The 21,074-nt window shown below is 37.5% G+C and overlaps 1 protein-coding gene across 3 annotated transcripts in view; it reads right to left on the reverse strand.

Annotated features, from left to right (window-relative positions):
* LOC118406352 (tubby-related protein 3-like) overlaps positions 1-21,074 on the reverse strand; it is a 59,582-nt gene that overhangs the window by 20,340 nt on the left and 18,168 nt on the right. For 2 of the 3 annotated variants that reach the window (XM_035806315.1, XM_035806314.1), the window contains exons 2-6: positions 14,813-14,893; positions 14,365-14,425; positions 11,550-11,709; positions 6,146-6,184; positions 3,924-4,067 (exon numbers count right to left, since the gene is read on the reverse strand). In XM_035806315.1, the coding sequence (XP_035662208.1) occupies positions 3,924-4,067; positions 6,146-6,184; positions 11,550-11,709; positions 14,365-14,425; positions 14,813-14,893 (485 nt within the window). The remainder of the gene's footprint in view (positions 1-3,923; positions 4,068-6,145; positions 6,185-11,549; positions 11,710-14,364; positions 14,426-14,812; positions 14,894-21,074) is intronic. The other variant, XM_035806316.1, reaches the window with a different exon arrangement.

The raw sequence follows: 21,074 nt of genomic DNA on the forward strand, positions 1-21,074 counted from the left end.
CTAATTTATGCACCTACAAAGCCTCTTGACATTTAATCAAATCTTGGCTAATAATAAAAGTCTGCATAAAGTATACATCAAGAGGTCATCATTAATAACAGGTAGGCAAATATCAAACACATTGAACCTGAACAAACTCAATCAGACTTCCTGAATAAAAAAAAAGATGGGGGGGGGGGGGGTCTAGGGGTATGTTTCCCAGGAGTATTTGAAATGTAGACCCTCTGAAATATTATTACCTACTAATTTGAGGGGCAAATTTTGCTGGTGGACATAGACTGGGTCAAGTAATATCTTAATATGCCAAATTTTGTCCAGCATGCACAGAGGATTGAATGGGCAAAATTTTCATCCTGCAGCAGCAAGATTCTGTCAAAAGACGGAAGAACCGTTATGGAAGCTGGCTAGGACCCTGCAGTACAGTATAGGGCTCCTGACTAGCATGCACCGCGGCAAAAATCTAGACGCACCACAATGGAAAATTACCTCTTGAATAGGACGTAACTGAAAGCAGAGGTCCCATGTTCAAGTACAAAAAATTCCTAAAAAGTTGACTGTTGAGCTTTGCAATCCATGATTTATTATGCATAAACATGCAAGTTTTGATGGGAGCACTGTGCTCCTATGAAAATTTTATAGGTGCACCAGCTATAGCTAGTTTTGGGGAGTATATTCCCCTAAAATGGGAGGGCTGCAGTAACTGTTGATTCTAATTTCCAGTTTTTGCATCTTTCAGCCATGGCGCGATCTTGACCCAAAGGACAAAGCGGACTCGCATGCATTTTTCATCCTAAGTGCGGATAACGAGTTTCTGCCACGAGCAATGTCACCGGCACGTCACCGTGGCCGAGGCACGACATTGATTTTTCAGGCGAGCAACGCGCGCACAGAGGGGGAAAACACATTTTATGGCCGACAAGGGTATTATTCGTCTGACGGTAATGACGATGTAGTGCTACATGACAATGATGACACAACGGTACATTATCAAAGCCATTTCCAACTCATTTCCACATGGTACTCGAACATTTCTGAGAAAAAAGTAGCGTAGTTACAAAGCAAATAGTTCCCTGGATGGAAAACTTGAATATGACTATATGTACTCTCTGAAACTATATTCTTTATTATTTATAATGAATATTTCCCCTAAGTATAATCTGACCCGCCCTAGTAAAAGAAATTGGCAACCGTTACCTTTTTTGGGGCAAAGAATATTAAGTTTTCGTTCTCACATCTGAGAGATGGAAATGCACAATTTCTAATTGTTCTGATTTCTATCACAAATTGTGCTGGAAAAATTGTGAAAACTGTACATTTGTATACCTTTTTATCTACATGTACAAGATAATGTTAAAAATGCCAGAATCATCATAAGTTTGACTTTAACAAATTAGTTAATTTGTGATCCAACAAAACAGAACAGTCTCAAATTCAAAATAATTTTTTTTTCAGCACCTTCACTGGAAACAAAACATTAATTTCATCAGGCCTTAGACAGTTTCCATATAAATATTCCAGTTCATAACTTCTTCAAAATTTGAGAACCTACATTGTACAAACTAGATTGTAATGGCCTAATGAACTAAATCCACACACACGAAAATCCAAGACAGACGTACGTGGCAGAAAAATGAACGTCTCTCAGAATAATCATCTATATACGCCGACTTTAACATACGACGGCGTACGTCGTGTTTGATAGCCGTCATCCGTCTCACCCACGTACGACCCGTACGCTATAAAACACTGCCAATTACACACAGGGGCCACGCAGTCTGCACCCCTTATTTTTGTAGCCCATTACTTTTGCTGCCTTGCTTGCACCAATTTGACAATTAATCAGAACTGCGCTTCACTATAATTTTATCATAAAAATCATGCATGAGTGAATAGACTACACAATGAGCTTTATCATATCATCTTTAAATTAGCATTATACAATGCCATGTACATGTATATCAGACTTAATTGCACTGCTAAGCTTAGAACAATAACTTACCATTACTATTTTCTGGAAAAAAGGTTATGTGATTATGAATGAAATACAGCCTTTTTCATCAAAAATTGCAAGAATCAAGACTCAGCTAAGGTCATGCCAATTGATATCCTCGGTTCTCGGATTTTTTTAAATAAAAATGTAGCAAGCGGACATCATAAAAGCATAGGGCATGGAGAAAAACTTGAATATGACTGTATTCACCCCATAAACCTGAGTGCACAAAGGCAAAAACTGGTCCTCTGGCTTTGTTTTCATCATATTTTACCAGTTAAGCATCTTTTTTTCAATCTGAGAACCAAAAATTTAAATTTGTATGGCCTAAAATGGCTAATATTTCAACTTCACTGCTTTGTGCAAAAATATTTCCAAAATAAAAAATTACAGGGAAACAAGCTTCTCCATAAAAGAAAGCGTTCTTGAATGATACTTTAAAGAGATACGTGACCCAAAAGGCTATACAATTCCCATCCTTCTGATCTATGTAACTAACAGTTACGGCATTTCAAACCCGTTGCTAACAGGACTTGCGTACGTATGTGGGTGTGCATATGTAAGAGGCTTAGAACGATGGCAGCAATGACGCACATGCAAGATAAGCATGTTATATAGTAATCACGCATCACACTTTGTCTATAATTGCGCGAAATTTAGCGTTACTGGTAATTTGGACCTTATTCATCATATCTATGTTCTAACCGTTCAATTTTGATATAATCAAATCAGATATCTTTATTTATTGGTTTGGCTGTTCAGCACGCACAGCCAGGGCTGCCCAACTAGCCTGTGGCTATCAGGGTTGGACAAGTCCACTAGCCGTATTGTCGAGGGAAAGCAAAGTGCTGATCGGGCTAGTGCATTACCTACCCCACTTGCCCGATGGGTCAAGTAAGGTTTTTCCATTGAGTGAGATTTTTATATACTTGTAATTACTATTTACAGTCATGACATCAAGCATTGGTCTACATAGAAAAAAAGATGAATGATAAGAGGGCCATTGCTGGAAGTGAAAATGCACATAGTGACATTGGAATTTGGGGAAAGTGAAAAATTGGTTCGGGCAATTAAATCTTTTATGTGCTTGCCAAATAGGACAAGTGATTTTCAGAAAACTTGGATTATTGCAAAAGCTTTCAAAACTTTCAAAACTCAGTTCAATAGTTGAAACTCTGGGGAAACACTGGAGAAAGACACTCAGCAAAAGAGGAAATATCTCCTGTTTGTATCTTAACATTTATTCCCTAGTCAGAGGGTTTTTTTACATGTATGTCTGCTTTGGAGGATATATATCCAAAAGGTTTCCTTAATGCCAGACATTCCAATGTGTTTCTCATGAGTTTCATGATTTTAATCAATCACTCCTAGGAGAAGAGCATAGCAGACAGCAGGCTGGCAGGTCCTTGTGTTTGGAGTGTGTGTGTGTGGGTGGAGTAGTTGTCTTGGATATTAGCTATGTTTCCTATTGGGTTTCACATGTGTGTCCTTCAGTCATACATTGGAATCACAATAAAAAAGTGTCCCAGAATGTGTCTATTGTATGACTTAGCTTTGCGAGCCGAATAAGGCAAGTGAATTTCAGAAAACTTGTCGAACCCACGCTTGTTACACTGTAGGCACTTAGTTCGAATGCGAGTTCTATATGGCATGGAACACGATCATTGAATGCCCGACTTAGGTAACTTATCTCGATCGTTTGAAGACTTTATAGAGTTCTTTGGGTGTCCAAATGCAATGCAACAGCTAGAAGGAATGTTGTAGAGTATGTCTATAATTTCAGAATTTTTGCATGTGTTTTTACTGTTCGAAAACCGCCCAGGGAACTAAATGATCGAATTCAAAGCCTTTGAAACAAGCGTGAACCCCGGGCTATTGCAAAAGCCTAGCCCAGCTGTAGAGACAAAGTAGTACAAAAGGATAAGATACACACCTGTTTCGGTGGTGGAGGAGCGCTGCTGTATTCTGGACGGTTCTTCCAGATCGTCCATGTCCAGGCTGGACTCCACGCGGAGGACCTGAACGTTGGTCGAGCTCCCCTCGTTGTTCAACATGTACGAAGCCGGCCCGTCAATTCCTGGAAAAACAACAACAACAAACAACCATATAAGGAGAAACCGACATGGAAAATACAAAACGTAGAGCCAGAACCATTGATTTCATTTTTCAAACTGGATGAAAAAACATTTATCCTTTAAACACTGGAAAAATAAACAACCCTTTAAGGAGAAACCGAGATGGAAAATAAGGCCAGAACATTTATTTTTCAAACTGGATGAAGTGACATTTTATACTTTAGCTACTGGCATTTTGGTTTCATGAATACGATATTATTCAAGTCTGCTCTTACAGTGTGTAGTTCAATGCAATAAATTTGATCCAGTTAGTTTTTGTTAAACTTTGATGTGTAAATCAAAGCAAAAAAGACATGTTTGAAACCATCCTTTGTAATGGCTCAAGATAGTTTTTCTTTTTGAATCCAATTAGCGACATTATACTTTTACATGCCAAAGTCTAAAGAGTTTGAATTGGATTGGAACAACATTTGATTCAATTCTACAGGACAATCTATATGTTAGACTCCTTTTTTATCCGTTCAAGCCTTTTAATAAGTATTTACTGCTGAGTCAGTCTACGAATAGTAATGTGATGTTTAATGTTGGAAAATACATGCAAAAGAGTTAAGAAATTCAAAGGTGTTGGACTAGTCAAGATTTGTTCATCTTCAGGTATCAGTATTAGAAAAGGTTTGACCCGGTTTAGCTTCTTCATATTTCTGTACTTTTTATATCTATATAATTTCTTCTTCTACCAGATTTTAATCAGACTTCATACTTCATCTTTAAAACAGATAACATATAAAACATAGAACGTGAAACATTGAACTATGAAACAATACATGTTTGTGGTGCAAATGATAACTAATAACATCTATGACAACAGTGTCAATTTCCTAATAAATCTACAAACCATGCAACACATTCAATAAGCAAAACAGTGTGAGAGACACAATCTTATGATAAGATTCACTTGAAGATAAAGACAAGATTAATAATGAAAGAAGCCCATGAAGATATAGATCAAACAAGATTTAAGAACAGAACAATATCACTATAAGACACCTAAAAAAGAAGCCAACATGAGTCTCCAGAAGTTTAAAACATTAACAACAGAAAGGTACCCTTTCTCCATGTGGTGTGACTTTTCCAAATGACCTGATTAGAACAAAGTTTTTTAGGTCACTATGGAACTTTATATGTGCAAAAAAGAAGTTAGGAGGTGGCCACTTGTTTTTAATTTCTGCATCTACATTTTTGTATAACGTTCGTTCACCTTTATCCGCGGATAACCTATATCCGTTGTTTCTAAAAACACGGTACTTATGGACATCACGTTGACGGACGGCGGGTCCAAACTATACAACTGTGAAAATGTTGCAATTTGACATTGCCGTCCATTTACTTGATGTCCCTAGATATCTTATGTTTAGAGACAACGGATATAGGTTACCCCGCGGATAAAGGTGAATTGGCGTTATAGGGAGACATTGAGAGAAAAGTTTCCTATTAAGGTCTAGACGTGTTATTAATAAAACGTCACTGTCTTGAAGCAACGTCTGATTCCATTTCTTTACTGGCGAGACAAGTTGTCTTTCATAGATAGGCAAGACCTTTATCCGAAAAAGATGAGTTGACGATTGAATTTTTGAATGTCCCTGCGTGATATCAAGTTTTCTATTACAGGGGTTGGCATTGCAGTTCATGTACAAAATGTAATGGCCTGATAACCCTTGGACGGTAAAATTACTAAAAAGTATTGATCGGGTTAGCATAAATGTGTTTGCCAAATTGGGCCATCGCCTTTTTTCCGTGTGTAATTATTGGTCTTCCAGGTTTTCTGGTCTGTGTTCACATTGAAAAGCATTTCTTGCTTGAAATCTGAGCAATGTTTTTAAATGTCCGGCCACCGAAAGGTTGTTTTGTGCTAGTAGACATGGCCATATACTGGCCCTAACCGGATCAAATTTGTAAACCATGTTGTTGTAAGATAGAGTCACCCCAAAGAAAGTTACACAGAAAGGCTTTTGTCTACTCTACAAGTCAGAGAGAGTTGTTTTCACGCCACACCACCCTAAGCTTTAGGACAATACGCAACCTTGTTTGGCGTCAACCATTTCGTAAGAGTTGTCCCGATCTGGAAGTGAATGAGAGCGTTATCAAAACAGGGTTGGTGAAATGTTTGGCGCTGACCACACCATGCCATACACAAAAATCACATGACTCAACAACAAAATTATACAAATACTGTATGTATAACATAACAAATTACATTCATGAAAACTATGTGACACAGTATATATAACCACAATGTATAACAAACACTGAATACAGCATGAAAAATAATAGCTGGTTGAAGCTGGGCTAGGTCCTGGTTATTAACGGTGCACACACCAGTTCTTCCGCGACAGGGGTCCGAGCTAGTGCGCGAGAAAAAAGTGACGAAAGGCTTCCGAGGGTCCATGTTTGAGTTGACATTTCTCATTATTTCCTGCGAAATGACATTCAACGGTTACATGGCTGAAAAGCGTAGGAAATGGTGTGTTTTCGGTACAAATTGTGTTTTGGTCCGCGTCTTACTTCCGGGATATTCCTACGCCTGAATGTGATTAGGCTCGTGACCTAGATTGACCTCTGAAGCGCTGTGTTAAGCCTAGTTGTAATGCCGCGCGCCGTGGATGATTAAAAAAACTGTAGTACTAGAATTTTCTTTATAATTAGCTGGATTACTCGTTAGGTTTTCCTCTTTCTGACAGTATCAGTCGTGTTTGCCGGAAAAATCATCTTCATGTTTTTCTTTCAATGCCAAAATGCCCGATTTTTTGCATTATTTTTCACGTGAAAATAATGTTTTTTCCCTCAATTTTTTTAAAATCAGAGAAGTTGAAGGATCGAAACTTAGTTTGTCTTGTAGCTAAAGGAATATGCTTTCACCAGATATACAGTTATTTTGCTTCAGGATAATTCCCTGGTAGAGCTGGTCGCTAGACTTTAGGGTATGCCGCCTCCAATTGAAACCCCAAATAAACTGGTGTGTGCCCCCTTAACTGTTGCAATATTTTTCACTGAGTTTGTTTCAAGTCTGTTTTCCAGTGTTCTCGCAAAGCCTTTTCAGCATAGTGGGCCCCTACACTGTGACTTTGTTCCCCTATGCAGTGATTTGGGCCCCTATGCTGAGATTTGAGCCTCTATGCTGTGTTCAAACCAAGAGAAGGGGACTTGGAAAAGAACAGAACTGAGCAGTAGGCTTGGGTAGGTGGAAGTCTCCTGCAGTATTTACACAGACTGCTAGGAGGCATCACACAACTGCTAAATGCTACATGCAGGTGGCTGCAACCCAATAATATTGTATTCAACAGACTTGGAGTTGGAAAGTGTTCAGTAGAACAGGTACTAAAACAAAATGATCACAATGTACAGCAGAGATGTACATTTATTACCTTTGCCAGAATGGCTAAGGTTATGTTTTGGGCTTGTGAGTCTGTGTGTGTGTCTGTGTGTCTGTCTGTTAACAGCATAACTCGAGAAGCCTTGGATGGATCCCGGTGATATTTGGTAGGTGGGTAGGGGTCGGGAAAACGAAGGTCAAGTTCGATAATGGGCCCCCTAGCGGCTTGCTAAGGTACTGCAGCAGAAACTCAATTTTTGATATCTCGTGTTCTGGACATGCTTTGGTTGTGATTTTTGAGTTGTAGATAGCCCTTGGGGCTGAGAGTAAGTGCTGTGAGTTTGGACCCCCTAGCTGCTTGTTTGGAACTGCAGTTGCCGATTTCCTTTCAAACTTTGGACGAGAATAACTCGAGAACGTGTTGATGGATCGTCATGATTTTTGGTATGTAGATAGCCCAAGTAACAATGTACATAATGTAATACTAATTATGCAAATCAGCAGCTAATTTTCATAATTAATGAGGAAAGTTTCTAAATCCACTGCATTTCATTATACGACTTTCAAACTTGTCACATATATAGATGAGAAAGAGAGAAATCTCAATGCATATCAATTATGCAAATGACGACCTCATTTGCATAATTAATGAGAAAATATAAACGTGTTGACGGATCGTCATGATTTTTGGTATGTAGATAGCCAAAGGGACGACTTACATGATGGAATTCTAATTATGCAAATCGACAGCTAATTTGCATAATTAATGAGGAAAGTTTGTAGATCCACTGCATTCCTTTATATGACTTTCAAACTTGTCACATTTGTAGCTGAGAAAGAATGAAATATCAATACACATTAATTATGCAGATGATGATCTCATTTGCATAATTAATGGCAACATATGAACGTGTTGACGGATCGTCATGATTTTTGGTATGTAGATAGCCTAAGTAAAAGCGTACATAATGAAATACTAATTATGCAAATTAACAGCTAATTTGCATAATTAATGAGGATAGTCTATAAATCCACTGCATTCAGTGATAGGACTTGTCACGTATGTTAATGACATGCTTGACCCTATATGTTGATTTAATCATACCTATAGATATCCATATATGTGTGTTTAGTTGTACTGTAAGTAGTTGTTATACATGTAGACCTTACGAAAGTCGCTGTACTTTTGTCGTGTCAATAAAGATTGTTGTGTTGTGTAACTGAGATGGCAGAGAGTAAGAGGTAAAAACTATATGTTTGGGTCCCCTAACGTCTTTTCTTGAACTGCACAAGCCGGTTTAGTTTCAGACTTTGAAAGAGAATAAGTCAAGAAGGGATGAAAGGATCATCATGATTTTTGGTATGCTGATAGCTGAAGTGATGCTTCATACAATGTTTATTATGTAAATAGGGATCTCATTTGTATAATCAAGGGCGACATTTTATGAACCAACTCCAGGCATATGAAATAAAATGTAATGAATAACACATGTATGTCTACAGACATCATTCTACATAACAAACCTGGTTTATTTGGCAAAGGTATGTGTTCGTGGAACTCTAGTTATACATTGTTTTGACGTAATTCTGTTTTCAGTTCCTTTTGCCATGCTTTATCAAATACTTTTCAAACTTCAAAGAGTCCTAATTTTCACCTTATTAAGTGTAACATTTGCAAAGGTCTTTCATCATGGCAAATAGAAAATCCTTATTATCACAGGCCTCTAAAAGGCAGGCAAATATATTTGTATAGCATAATGACAGGGCTTGAAATCCTTTTTTCTGCATACCTGCACTGGTGCAGGCAACATTGGAAATTACCTGCACCAGACAAATTTTACCCGCACCACTCTGAATTTAAGAAGCATGGATCATACTAAAAACTGTTCAGAAACCATTGCTAATATTTCTTTCATACTTCATAGGTGGTAACAGTCAATGCAGCTAATACAATCCATGTACACATACATTATACGACAATATGTATGAAACCCAGTACATGGACCAGTGCAGGTTAGGTGCAGGTGGACACCAGAAATACCTGCACAGCTCCAATTTTACCTGCACTAACCTGCATATGCAGGTGGTATTTTGAGCCTTGATGAGCTGGTAATGTTAGCAATATGACAAGCCTGTGTAAGCAAATTTATATTCTAACTTCAAAGAGAGAAAGTACTGTACAGTCCATATTACACAATTTATACATCAATTATAACATGAATACATCGATAGAGTCTGATGAAAGAAGAAAAACTGCATCGTATGTTTAAATTTGCCCTTGCAAAAAAGTACTTCCTTGATTTAACATTTACAAAGCAACTATACTTTCTTTGCCAGTTTTGCCTGGAAGCTAAATTTTATAATGTTAGAAAGAAGAAGAAAGAGTGGCATTTCTTTGATCATTAGAGTCAGATGAAAGAATTCAAACTATATTGTATGTTTAAATTTGCTCTTACATAAAAGTACTTCCTTGATTTAACATTTGCAAAGAAACTATACTTTCTTTGCCAGTTTTGCCTGGAAGCTGAATTTCATAATGTTAGAAAGAAGAAGAAAGAGTGGCATTTCTTTGATCATTAGAGTCAGATGAAAGAAATCAAACTGCATTGTATGTTTCTTACATAAAAGTACTTCCTTGATTTAACATTTGCAAAGAAACTATACTTTCTTTGCCAGTTTTGCCTGGAAGCTAAATTTTATAATGTTAGAAAGAAGAAGAAAGAGTGGCATTTCTTTGATCATTAGAGCCAGATGAAAGAAATCAAACTGCATTGTATGTTTCAATTAGCTCTCACAGAAAACTACTTCGGTCCTTAATTTGACATTTGCGAAGAAACTTGAAACTTTCTTCCGCACATTTGCCTCGAAGCTGAATTTCATGGTGTTAGAAAGAAGAAGAAAGAGTGGCATTTCTTTGATCAGATAAGCCACTGAAAGTAAACCCTTACGGCTTTCTCTGTAGCGAAACGGTAGTACACAACACTTAGAATTCAACATCAAAGAAGCGGGAATTCAAAAGAAATAACACCCAGCCCTCCTTTGATTTAGTTTAAAATTTTTTTCTTGAAACTGAAAGCCAGACACAAATGAAAGCCAGACAGAAGACACTTATGATGTTCCTAACTTTTTATTACCCGTCAAAGTTTGTACAAAATTTCTTGGGAACTGCCAAATTCAAATTACTTTCGTTGTTTTGAAAGACTTTTTGATAAATATATTTTTTTCATCCCATTGCACTGAGAGATAGAAAAAGAGTCCAACTTATTTTTAGTATTCAGGTTCTCGAGACAAAAATGCTATCATACAATGTACGTTTACTTAAAAAATATCCGAAAACCTGGGGGCCCGGGGGAAATTCTAGACACAGCCTCCATATGTACTTTTTCTCATTCTCGTCTTAACAAGATGCACCATCTTTATCTTTTTTGTTTATCGGACTGGAAGATCATCATGAGTCTAGTAAGAGTGTCTGTACCTTGCTACACACAGATTGAGAGTCTCAGAATAAATCATATATTCAGATTGAAATTCTCCTCCCTCTTTTTCTGTTAACATGTTGTAGTCTAGCCAAATTTTTGCTCAAAACTAGCTTGAGAAACTAGAAATAATTGGGTGTGGCATTATACAAATTATAAAAGGACTTGATAACATGATTTACATTTGAGTGACTTTTACATACAATCTTTAGAAGTTAGTGGATTGACATATTCAACCAGCTTTTCATGTTATCCGTACTTGTATTGAATTGTTCTGCCAGTTCATTCTAGTGACGCTGAAGAAGAGTGATGGATATCACTCGAAACATCCTGAAGTAAATCTCTATTCTTAACCCTTAAACTGCCAGAGTTTCAGCCCTATAAAATTCTATCAGTGCCAGGGTTGGCCTCCAAAAAGAACCCCCCGAACAAGGCCAAAGTCCCTAACTTCCGGGGTTCGTGCGCTACACGTGCGCCAAGCTGCTACTTCAGGGGAATACGCTATCCTGGATATATCCGGGCACGGCACACAGGGCATGTAAATGTGTGCCGGATATATCCGGGCATGGCAGTTTAAAGGGTTTAAAAAAATAAGTCGCATCTTATTGTAAAGTTAAACAGAATGATGTCACCCTTACCGTGGTACATGGTGTTTTTACTGTTGTGTCCGTACATGAGCGGTCTGGTTTCGTCCCGGTTGCGCCGCGATCTTGCCGAGCTTGAACGTGGCTCGTCGCTCGCCAGGACCATTCCGGGCTGGGACCGGCGCTCGCGCTGCTTCTTTTCTAATAACGCACGCTAGAAGGGAGAGAAGTGCATTTTGGGAGTAAACAAGATGTCCCAAGAGTCAATTCAGCATTTTTGGGGGTCAAAACACCTTGGCTTAGTTTGAGCTGTTGGGGATGATTTCAAATGTTCATAATGAGATCAAAAAGAACATAATTCCTTAAGGATTATAAGACAAAAAATTGGCTACATAAAATTTTGGTTCAATGTGGAAATATGAACTGCTTTAAAAATCAAAAATGTTACTTCTGATCAACAGTGTCTAATTCCTGTGACTAATATTTTTTTTCTGCAGCATACATGTATTTTGGGTACTAAGGTTATAGACAATCCATATCCATCAAAACTTTAGAGCAAAATAAAGACATAGAAATACAAATATTTGGTAGACTCTCTCATTGGTCAAATTACTAATTGCCAATCTCTCATTGGTTGAACTATCACTTGATAGACAGTCCGAGGATGGGTCCATTTAGCTAGGCTCACAGATTTCCCAAATGAGAAAATTTTGTTTGTACGGCCATTCTGGACATGTGCTGATCGGATTGAATTTTGCCAAATGAGCACTTAGGTACTTACATGAAGCACTAAGTGCTAGTATGGTTGCTTAAACATAAAATAAACAAGGTTCTGCAATTTCTCTTTCGCTACTTAGTGCTAAAGCTTTGTTGGACACAGACCAAACACATTAAACTTGAAATGTTTACCGGGTTTGTATTTTTCTAATGACATCTCCATTGCGAATTTATAACACTGTGAATTTGCATTTCCAATGTGTTAATTGTACAACACAATTTCTGAAAATGACTTCAACTTAAAACATGGCAAAAAACTTGAAGTCTTTCCCCTATCTTGCAGGAAATCTTGGAAGGAATGTGTTAGGAGAGACATTAAAATGTGCGGATGAACCCACTGGACAGAGCCGCTTGGAAGCGCAGTGTGAAGACTAGCAAACTGCTGCCTACCCGTGTCAGGGATCCCAGCAGCAGTATAATCAAATACAGTATACCAAAAATGATTTTTGCTTGTTTTGCTTACCCCATGGACAATTCTTATATGAAGAAGAATATTCTTGCAAGAAGAAAATGTAGAATAAAATTCTAAGCAAAACAAGAAACTACCGAAAAATCTTAATTCTCACGCAAAGAACAATTTTCTTATTCTTCTTTGGTGGAGAAAATTTTTCTCACACCTAAGAATTTTCTGGAACTTTAAGCAAAATCTTGTTTTTTCTTATGATACAAGACAAAATTCTAGAAATGCTTGCTTTTTTCTAACTCTTAAGAAATACAAGAAGTTTTGCTCTTGATGTACGAAGTATTCTTGGTGTAAGAATATCAATCTCAAAAATGTCTAAAAAAAATTCATGCAAAAATTTGCTTGCCCCATGGACAAGCACGTTTTTCTAAGATTTCTTGTGGACAGAATAATTTTCTTCCTGGAGGATAAATGTTCTGTGAGGAAGAAAAACAAGATACACAAGAAAATGTATATATACTGCATGCTACTGTCCTCCTAACACAAAAATAGATAAATCTACTGTAACAGTAACTTTTACAAAACACACTGACTAATAAGCTTTCTGCTCTGAACCTTGTAAAAGGACTAAAAGCTTTTTGCCAGAAACCATTTTGTGTCAGCTCTTTTTAAAGATTACAGTCAGACAAGCTGATGACAGCCAGTGGAAAGCTGTCTAAATACCTCTGGGCGATATACTAAAAGGTACTAAGGCTGGATTTTTCCCAGAAGAGATTTGCTTGGGACAAAGCCAGGAAGATATTCTGATAAACAAGAGGTATGATCATAAGAAAATTCATGGTATATTCTACAAATGTAATTTATAATGGATTGAAAGTCACCCAAAGTAAGCCAACAATTGGCTTTTTGTTGTATTTCTGTATCGCTATTATTGTGAAAGTGTTGTAGAACATTTAGGCCTGGGGAAAAAAAGTTGTGTTTCTTGTTTCCTGACCTACCCTGGAAAAACCTGCCGAACCTAGCTATAGTCACTTTTTGGATAGGCAGTGGAGTCACATAGCTTCCAGTTAGAATTTTTATTCAGCCTGCTTCCTATTGAAGTAAAAACACTGCTTGTCCTATCTAATGAAGGATAAATGTATCCACAGATTATAGACAAAAGTCAAGTTTGACATTGAAAATATTAGTGTCCTCATGCATTTCAGTTTTACTTTGTTAAACTGTATTGCATTACTGTTGTTTGGGCCAAAGTCTTAAAAAATTGATGTTTTAACCCCTAACTATGCTGACCTATTTTTCTCAGGACTGAAACAAGAAACAGGGTTGGACAAGTTTTCTAAAAATTTACTTGTCCTTTCCCGAACCAATTTTTCACTTGTCCAAAATTGTCAAAAATGTCACTGTTACAACTAATACTAGTATATACATTTTCATTTCCAGCAATGGAATTCTCTGTTGACCATTGCTTGATGTCATGACAGTAAAAAGTAACAAGTATATCAAAATTCCCGATCGGACAAGTGGTGTAGGTCATGTACTTGCCCGAACAGCACTTTTACTTGCCCTGGACAATAGGGCTAGTGGACTTGTCCAACCATGAGAAACACAAATTTTTTCCCCTAGGCCTTACTGTGAATTTTGACATTTTCACAGTGGAAGATCAAAGAGGGACAGTAGCTGTATGTTTACCTGTCTGTCCAGTTTCTGCTGCCTGACACTGTTAGGGGAGGCAGGGCGGTCATCATCAACACTAGAGGGAACAAACAAAAAACAGAAAAAAAGATTTTAGACTGATGATCAACTACACAAGTTGTCACTTCATCCTCTCAATACATTTAATGACAAAAATAGCAGTCCATCCCGGTGTAAACATATAGTTTGATCTTACTGTACGTCGATGTAGGTTAGACATCCAGGTAATAAGATACAACTTTAGGCAATGAGATTGCCAAAAAGCAATTACTCAAGCAACAGTTACTGGATATGATTTTCCAAAATTAGACATGATTTTCCAAAATCATATCCAGTTGCTTGAGTAATTGCAATTTGGTCTTACTGTAATTACTATACAAAACTGGTGTGTTATATCTAAAGGTGGTTTACCGGTTATGCAAAACAAACAAGCAAACAAACAAACCTGCCAGGCGGGCCGCTCGCCCATGTCCCTCCTGATGTGTTACTCTGGCCGCTATACCTGCTGCTTCTGCTCTGACTGCGCCTGAGTAAACAAACAAACAAACAAACAAGGCACCCAGGTTAGTACTTATGTAAACAACTGCATAAAATATGAAAATCATTTGAATTCCTGACTTCCATAAGAAATGGTTTTAAAATCAACATCAATTTAAATATCAGTAAAATGCAGATAAATCAGTAAATGGATCTTTGCAAAACCAGACTATGTGTTTATTACATATAACATACATGTAACACAGCATAAAACACATCATACATTATAGTAGTTCTTATTTAACCTTTAGAACATTTAAAATGCCATTCAGCTAACAGTTCTCCAGGGTACAGTGTTAGGCAGCAAGGAATGGATTAAAATTATCTGAAAGAACAAAAAGACTGCTGCAGTTTCGTAAAAAGCCACTAGGGCACCCATGGTCAAACATGTCCTTCGACTTCCCAACCCCTAAACACATACCAAATATCACAAAGATCCATTCACAGCTTCTCGAGTTACGCTATCCACAACCGTACAAATGACACAGAAAAAAAACAGCCTTCTTGCCAGAAGGTCACTTCTTCTATAGCATAGGCCCTGTTCATTCAGATCCAGAATTTCTGGATGAAATCAACATTACCATTACCAACAATGAAAAGTACTGCAACCTATTTCCTGTCCTTGTATTCAATGTTGCTGACCTTTTCTGCTTAATTGGCTGTTAAATTGGACTCTTAGGAAACGGTGGACTTGCAGGAATAAAATATGGTCCCAGATAATCTAACAGCCTTCTTTTTCCTAAGCCCCCCCCCCCCCCATACTCTAACCCTTTACCCAGGGGAGCAGATTGTCTGACAAGTAGAAAATTCTGATTGACTGGGGATGCTAAAAAAGGAGCCAACAGTGATGTGGCAGACAGGTCAAAAGCTTATTATAGCAATTTGGAGTTAAAACGAACATTTTTCACCTTGTGATATTCGTAACTTCATCTAATTACTAGATTTCAATTGATAAGGAAAATGTCAGTTCTGTGATACATTCATTAGATTTAAAAACTATTGACTTGTATTATACTTTATACAGGGCTCGAAATACTTTTTTCTGCATACCTGCACCGGTGCAGGTAAAATTGAAAATTACCTGCACCAGACAAATTTTACCAGCACCTCTCAGAATTTAGGAAGTATGGATCATACTAAAATTGTTGAGTAATCATTGCTTTTTTTCTTTTATACTTTATAGATGCAATGCAACTAATAACAATCCATATACACCTATATCAGGGCTCGAAATTCATTTTGGGGATTAGGTGCACTGGTGCACCCAGCTTAACAAATTGGGTGCACCAAAAATATTTTGGGTGCACCACTTAAATTTAAGTAATAACCTAATAATGAAACTTAGTTACAAGCTATCAAACTCTTAAACAACAGACATTTTTATTATATTTCTAACAGATGTCAAGAATATGATGTACATGTATACTAAGTATGCTTTGATATCTTTACATACATAAACCTAAGAAAATATTTGGGTGCACCCTGTGCACCCAGAGAAAATAATTGGGTGCACAGCTCCAATTTTGGGTGCACCTGGGTGCACATGCACCCAGTATTTCGAGCCCTGTATATCATAGGACATTTAAGTATAAAACCAAGTACAGTTTAGGTGCAGGTAGACACCAAAAATACCTGCACAGCTCCAATTTTACCTGCACTAACCTGCATATACAGGTGGTATTTCGAGCCCTGTTATAGTTTACACATTGTACAAATTTTGAGCATTCTATATCTCACAACTGCACAATGGACAGCAAGTACTGTAAAGTTAAAACATTTCACAATAACATCTTGGGGGAAAAGTCATTCGTCTTTTTCTCCTCTTAACTGCTACGTTGCCATGGCAACAGCTCAATCTAAAATCCAGATAATCCTGATTGAGATCGGGCTGTCCGTAAATCTCGATAATGGAGAGGTTTTTGCCGACATTGCAGTTACTGAAATGCTATGATTAATTATTCATATCCAAGGAGCTCTCAATAGTGGTATTCTTCACACTTCGATCGCCCGGAGTCTTATTCAGCAATACTTCATTCTTAAATGACCCAGATATGTCTTGGTATAATAGCGAGAATGTTTCATTACTTTTAATCTATGTTGACATAATGGTAATCAATAATAAATATGTCTTTCTTGTAATAATATGTAAATCCTACATTCTTTTACCTTGTAATACGTTTATCATATTTATGTAATGTTTTGGCCAACTCTAAATTTTTGAAATTTTATTCTATGACCAGTGTACATAGTATGACTCAGTAATAGACTTATATGTTTCTATTATTGTTAAAGAAATAAAATGATTCTATTATAGCTAAAGAAATAAAATGAATATTGTTTTCAAGACCTCTACTTGCTGTAAATCCATCTGATTAAAGTTTTGTTTCACAGTAGCATGGTAAAAAAGATTATGACTGTGTTTGGAATTCGCACTTGAAATAATACAAAACAGTAGTATGACACAGGAATTTTAATACATTATTCTCACTCTCATGAATTCTTAGTGACACTGCACCTGAAAAATTCAACAACCTCAACAGTCACAAGATTTCTACTAAAACCACGGGGAAAAAATGTTTTGCTCTTCACATAATATGGCCATAACTATATTGCACCCAATGTACATTATATCAATGCAGTAAATTTTTATTATTATTATAGTACAAAAATTGCTGATTCCTTGACACTGATAACATCATGGCCATAACCTTTGCATGCGAACTGTCCATCAAGTTGTTCCAGTGAAAAGGCTGCGCTATCCATGGTGATGATTTGGTATGTTACATATAAATAATTTAGCAGGTTGGTCTCAGACTTGTACATGCACACTGTAGGCATTCAACTAATTAAACTTGCATACTTCAGCATTATTTCCCTATGTGTATAATCATTATGGTGGCAACATAGCATTATAATATTGTCATTGGGGTTGTTTACTTTCTAAAGCTTCTGGTTCATACCGTTTCAAATCCAACATATAATTGGACAAGTCCACTAGCCCGATTTTTTCCTGGGCAAGTGAAAGTGTCCACCGGGCAAGTGAATGTCCTTCCCCACTTGTCCGATCAGGCAAGTAAGATTTCTTCATGAGATTTTGATATACTTGTTGCTTATGACAGTTACTGCATCAAGCAAATTGGTCAACACAGAAAAATAGAGCCAATAATAAAAGTATTCCATTGCTGCACGTGAAAAAAAGTAGTGAAAAATGTCGATTAAATTTTTGGGCAAACAGAAAGCTGGTTTGGGCAAGTCAATTTTGCAAGAACTTGCCCGATAGGACAAGTGAATTTTAGAAAACTTTTTAAACCCTGGTGAACAACGTTGTGTCCTTGGGAAAGATACTAAAAACCTATTTATACACCCCATTCAGGTGAAATGAGTACCTAGATTTAGTTAGGGACGACCTATTGGATGTATGACAGATTTAAATGTAATAGAATAAGGAAGAATAAGAAAGTTTCTTGATATTTCAAACTTAGATATTTCTCTTTGGAAGCTATGTACATATATATGTCAGACATATATATAGAGATAAAACATTTTCTGCTTTATCACGACACCCCTATAAATTGAGAGGATGGTACAGCCCAACTGACCCAGCCAGTCAGGTGAGTATGACCAGGCTAAATCTGGTATCACCATTGCCGTGGCAACCATAAACAACCACAAACAGCACCTGACAGATGTATAGACAGATGGAAATAGATTGCCTGTCCCTTGGGGGATAAACTCTGGGTAAAATTTTATTTGACTTGATGTAGGGAGGGGCAATTTTTGTTGCACATCTGAGATTGTGGCCTCTCTTCAGTGGTTTCTTACATTGACTTTAGAATACTGTAAATGCAGAAATTTTCACAGTGCTTTAATGTTTGCAGTTTTCGCGCGAATATTTTTCCATGGCATGCACTACAGTGCATGATGCTACCGCAAAATTAAAACCACCGCGAAAAGTCTATTTTCCAGCTACTGCGAAATCAAATCTCCGCGAACTTTGATACCTTTATAGTAGTCTAGTATCACTGTATTTACTGCTTTGTCATTGTTGCCATACGATATATGTCACCTTATACAACTGCGGAGCAATGAAATTTATTCATTCATTCAGTGTAACAAGATATAATGCTCGAATTTCAATGACCTACAGGATGTTGACCTATTGTCTAAATCGAAGTTAAACACACCTTTGTTACATAATGTACCTTACAATAGCCACAGGACAATGGATGTTGAATAGCAGTTGTTTATAATATAAGGTATAAGGATAAGGCAAGTGACAATGGTCAATATCTAAATAATAGCATGTTTATTCAGTGTTGAAGTTGCTTAGCGTCATCAAAAATTTAATGTCCACATCATTACCTTGTTGTTGGTTTTATTCATATTTGACTGCTACACCACTTCTATTTGTTGATTGTCAAATATTTTAAAGTTAACTTTTAACGTTTTCACACCTACGTGAAGGTAGAATTCAAAATTTCAAATTCAGAAACTGCTCACTCACAAGTATTTTATCATTTTTAAGCAATCTGGTTGGTGATAGTCACCACCACAGTAGGCCAGTACAAAACCGTTTTTTCTTCTTGGACTGGTCCAAAAAAAATCAGACCCGAAAAAAATCAGTAGACCGGATTTTGGACTGATCAGAAAATAAATACATTATATCGGCAAGCATTGTCAGGTTTTGGGGCCTACCGGTCCAAGAAAATAACCAAGTATAGTTCAAAGTCATTTCTAGCTGCTTTTTTATGTACAGCAAAACATTTAGCGTTGTTCACATCAAGATTGGATTTTAAAAGGCCCGTGGGAGTTGGATACTCCACCAAACAGAATTTCCTTTGTAGCAAAATGGACCATTGTTTGAATATCGCCATTTCACAAGTTTCCCCAAATAATTAAGGTACAGTACCGACTACGTTTATGGTCCGGTCTGAACGCGGTTTAATCGCGTGCAAAAGTCGTGCAAGTCGCGATTACATCTCGTGTAAATCGCGATTAAAACTCGTGCAATTCTCGGGTAAAACGCGATTAGATATGTGTGTACCCGCGTCTGATATGCATGAAATCACGTCTAACCGCGTTTAGACGATCAATGAATAGATTTCAGACACGCCTCTTCTTTTCATAAACATTTTCTAGACACGCCCGTGCCGTCCAAAGTTCGGGGTTTGGCAGAAATCGGCTTCTTTTCATATGCAGACCCCTGCGCGGAGGGCGGAGAACGTATCACGCCCAATTTCCCAATTTGTTTCTGAACTAACGCATAACCTCGCAGTCTAGAACGCACCCGCGCCGCTCCCAACCACGATATTTCTAGAAGATTTGCTGCAATTTTGAGGAACCGACTGTTCCGCACATGTTTAAATCTGATACGTGAAAATTAAAGAAAAACAAATAAATTTCCACAAAAGTGTGTTTTTCTTAAGCAGAATATGGCAAAGTATGCTTTTACTGAACCCCGATCTTTCGGCGCTGCCGTGGCTAGCGCCAGGGTCACGCACCGGAACAAATCATTCCGAAGATTTGCTACAATTTTGAGAAACCGACTGTTCCGCACATGTTTAAATTTGATACGTGAAAATTAAAGAATAAGAAATAAATTTCCACAAAGGTGTCTTTTTCTTAAGCAGAATATATGGCAAAGTATGCTTTTACTGGACCCCGATCTTTCGGCGCTGCCGTGGCTAGCGCCAGGGTCACGTACCGGAACAAATCCTTCCGAAGATACAAAATGTATGGTGCGACCTCGCACCCGCGCCGCTACCTAACCTACCACGTTCTTTCTCGGAAGATTTGCTACAATTTTGAGGAACCGACTGCGTAGTGCAAGTTTGAATCTGATACGTACATGACAAGAAAACATCAAATAAATTGGTTTTTTTTCCCAAGAATGGCAAGATGTGTTTTTCTAAATCAGAAAACATGGAGTAAATTCTGCTTCTGTCTGACCATGCGTGACGAGGACGGCCCGCTACCGCGGCCAGTGTCAGGACCACCCGAAGAAAACCTACCGACTCTATGTTGGATTATTTGTGTCCTATTTCTGTTGTTGCATTATTTGTACGCTGGTGTAGCGATATCAAATTCGCCCACACTACACGATACTTGCCACTGTAAATAGCTACAATAGTCTGTGTTTGCATTTCTTATCTATCGATGAAAGTGAAGAC

This window comes from Branchiostoma floridae, chromosome 19 (assembly GCF_000003815.2).
Source record: "Branchiostoma floridae strain S238N-H82 chromosome 19, Bfl_VNyyK, whole genome shotgun sequence".
Lineage (NCBI taxonomy): Eukaryota > Metazoa > Chordata > Leptocardii > Amphioxiformes > Branchiostomatidae > Branchiostoma > Branchiostoma floridae.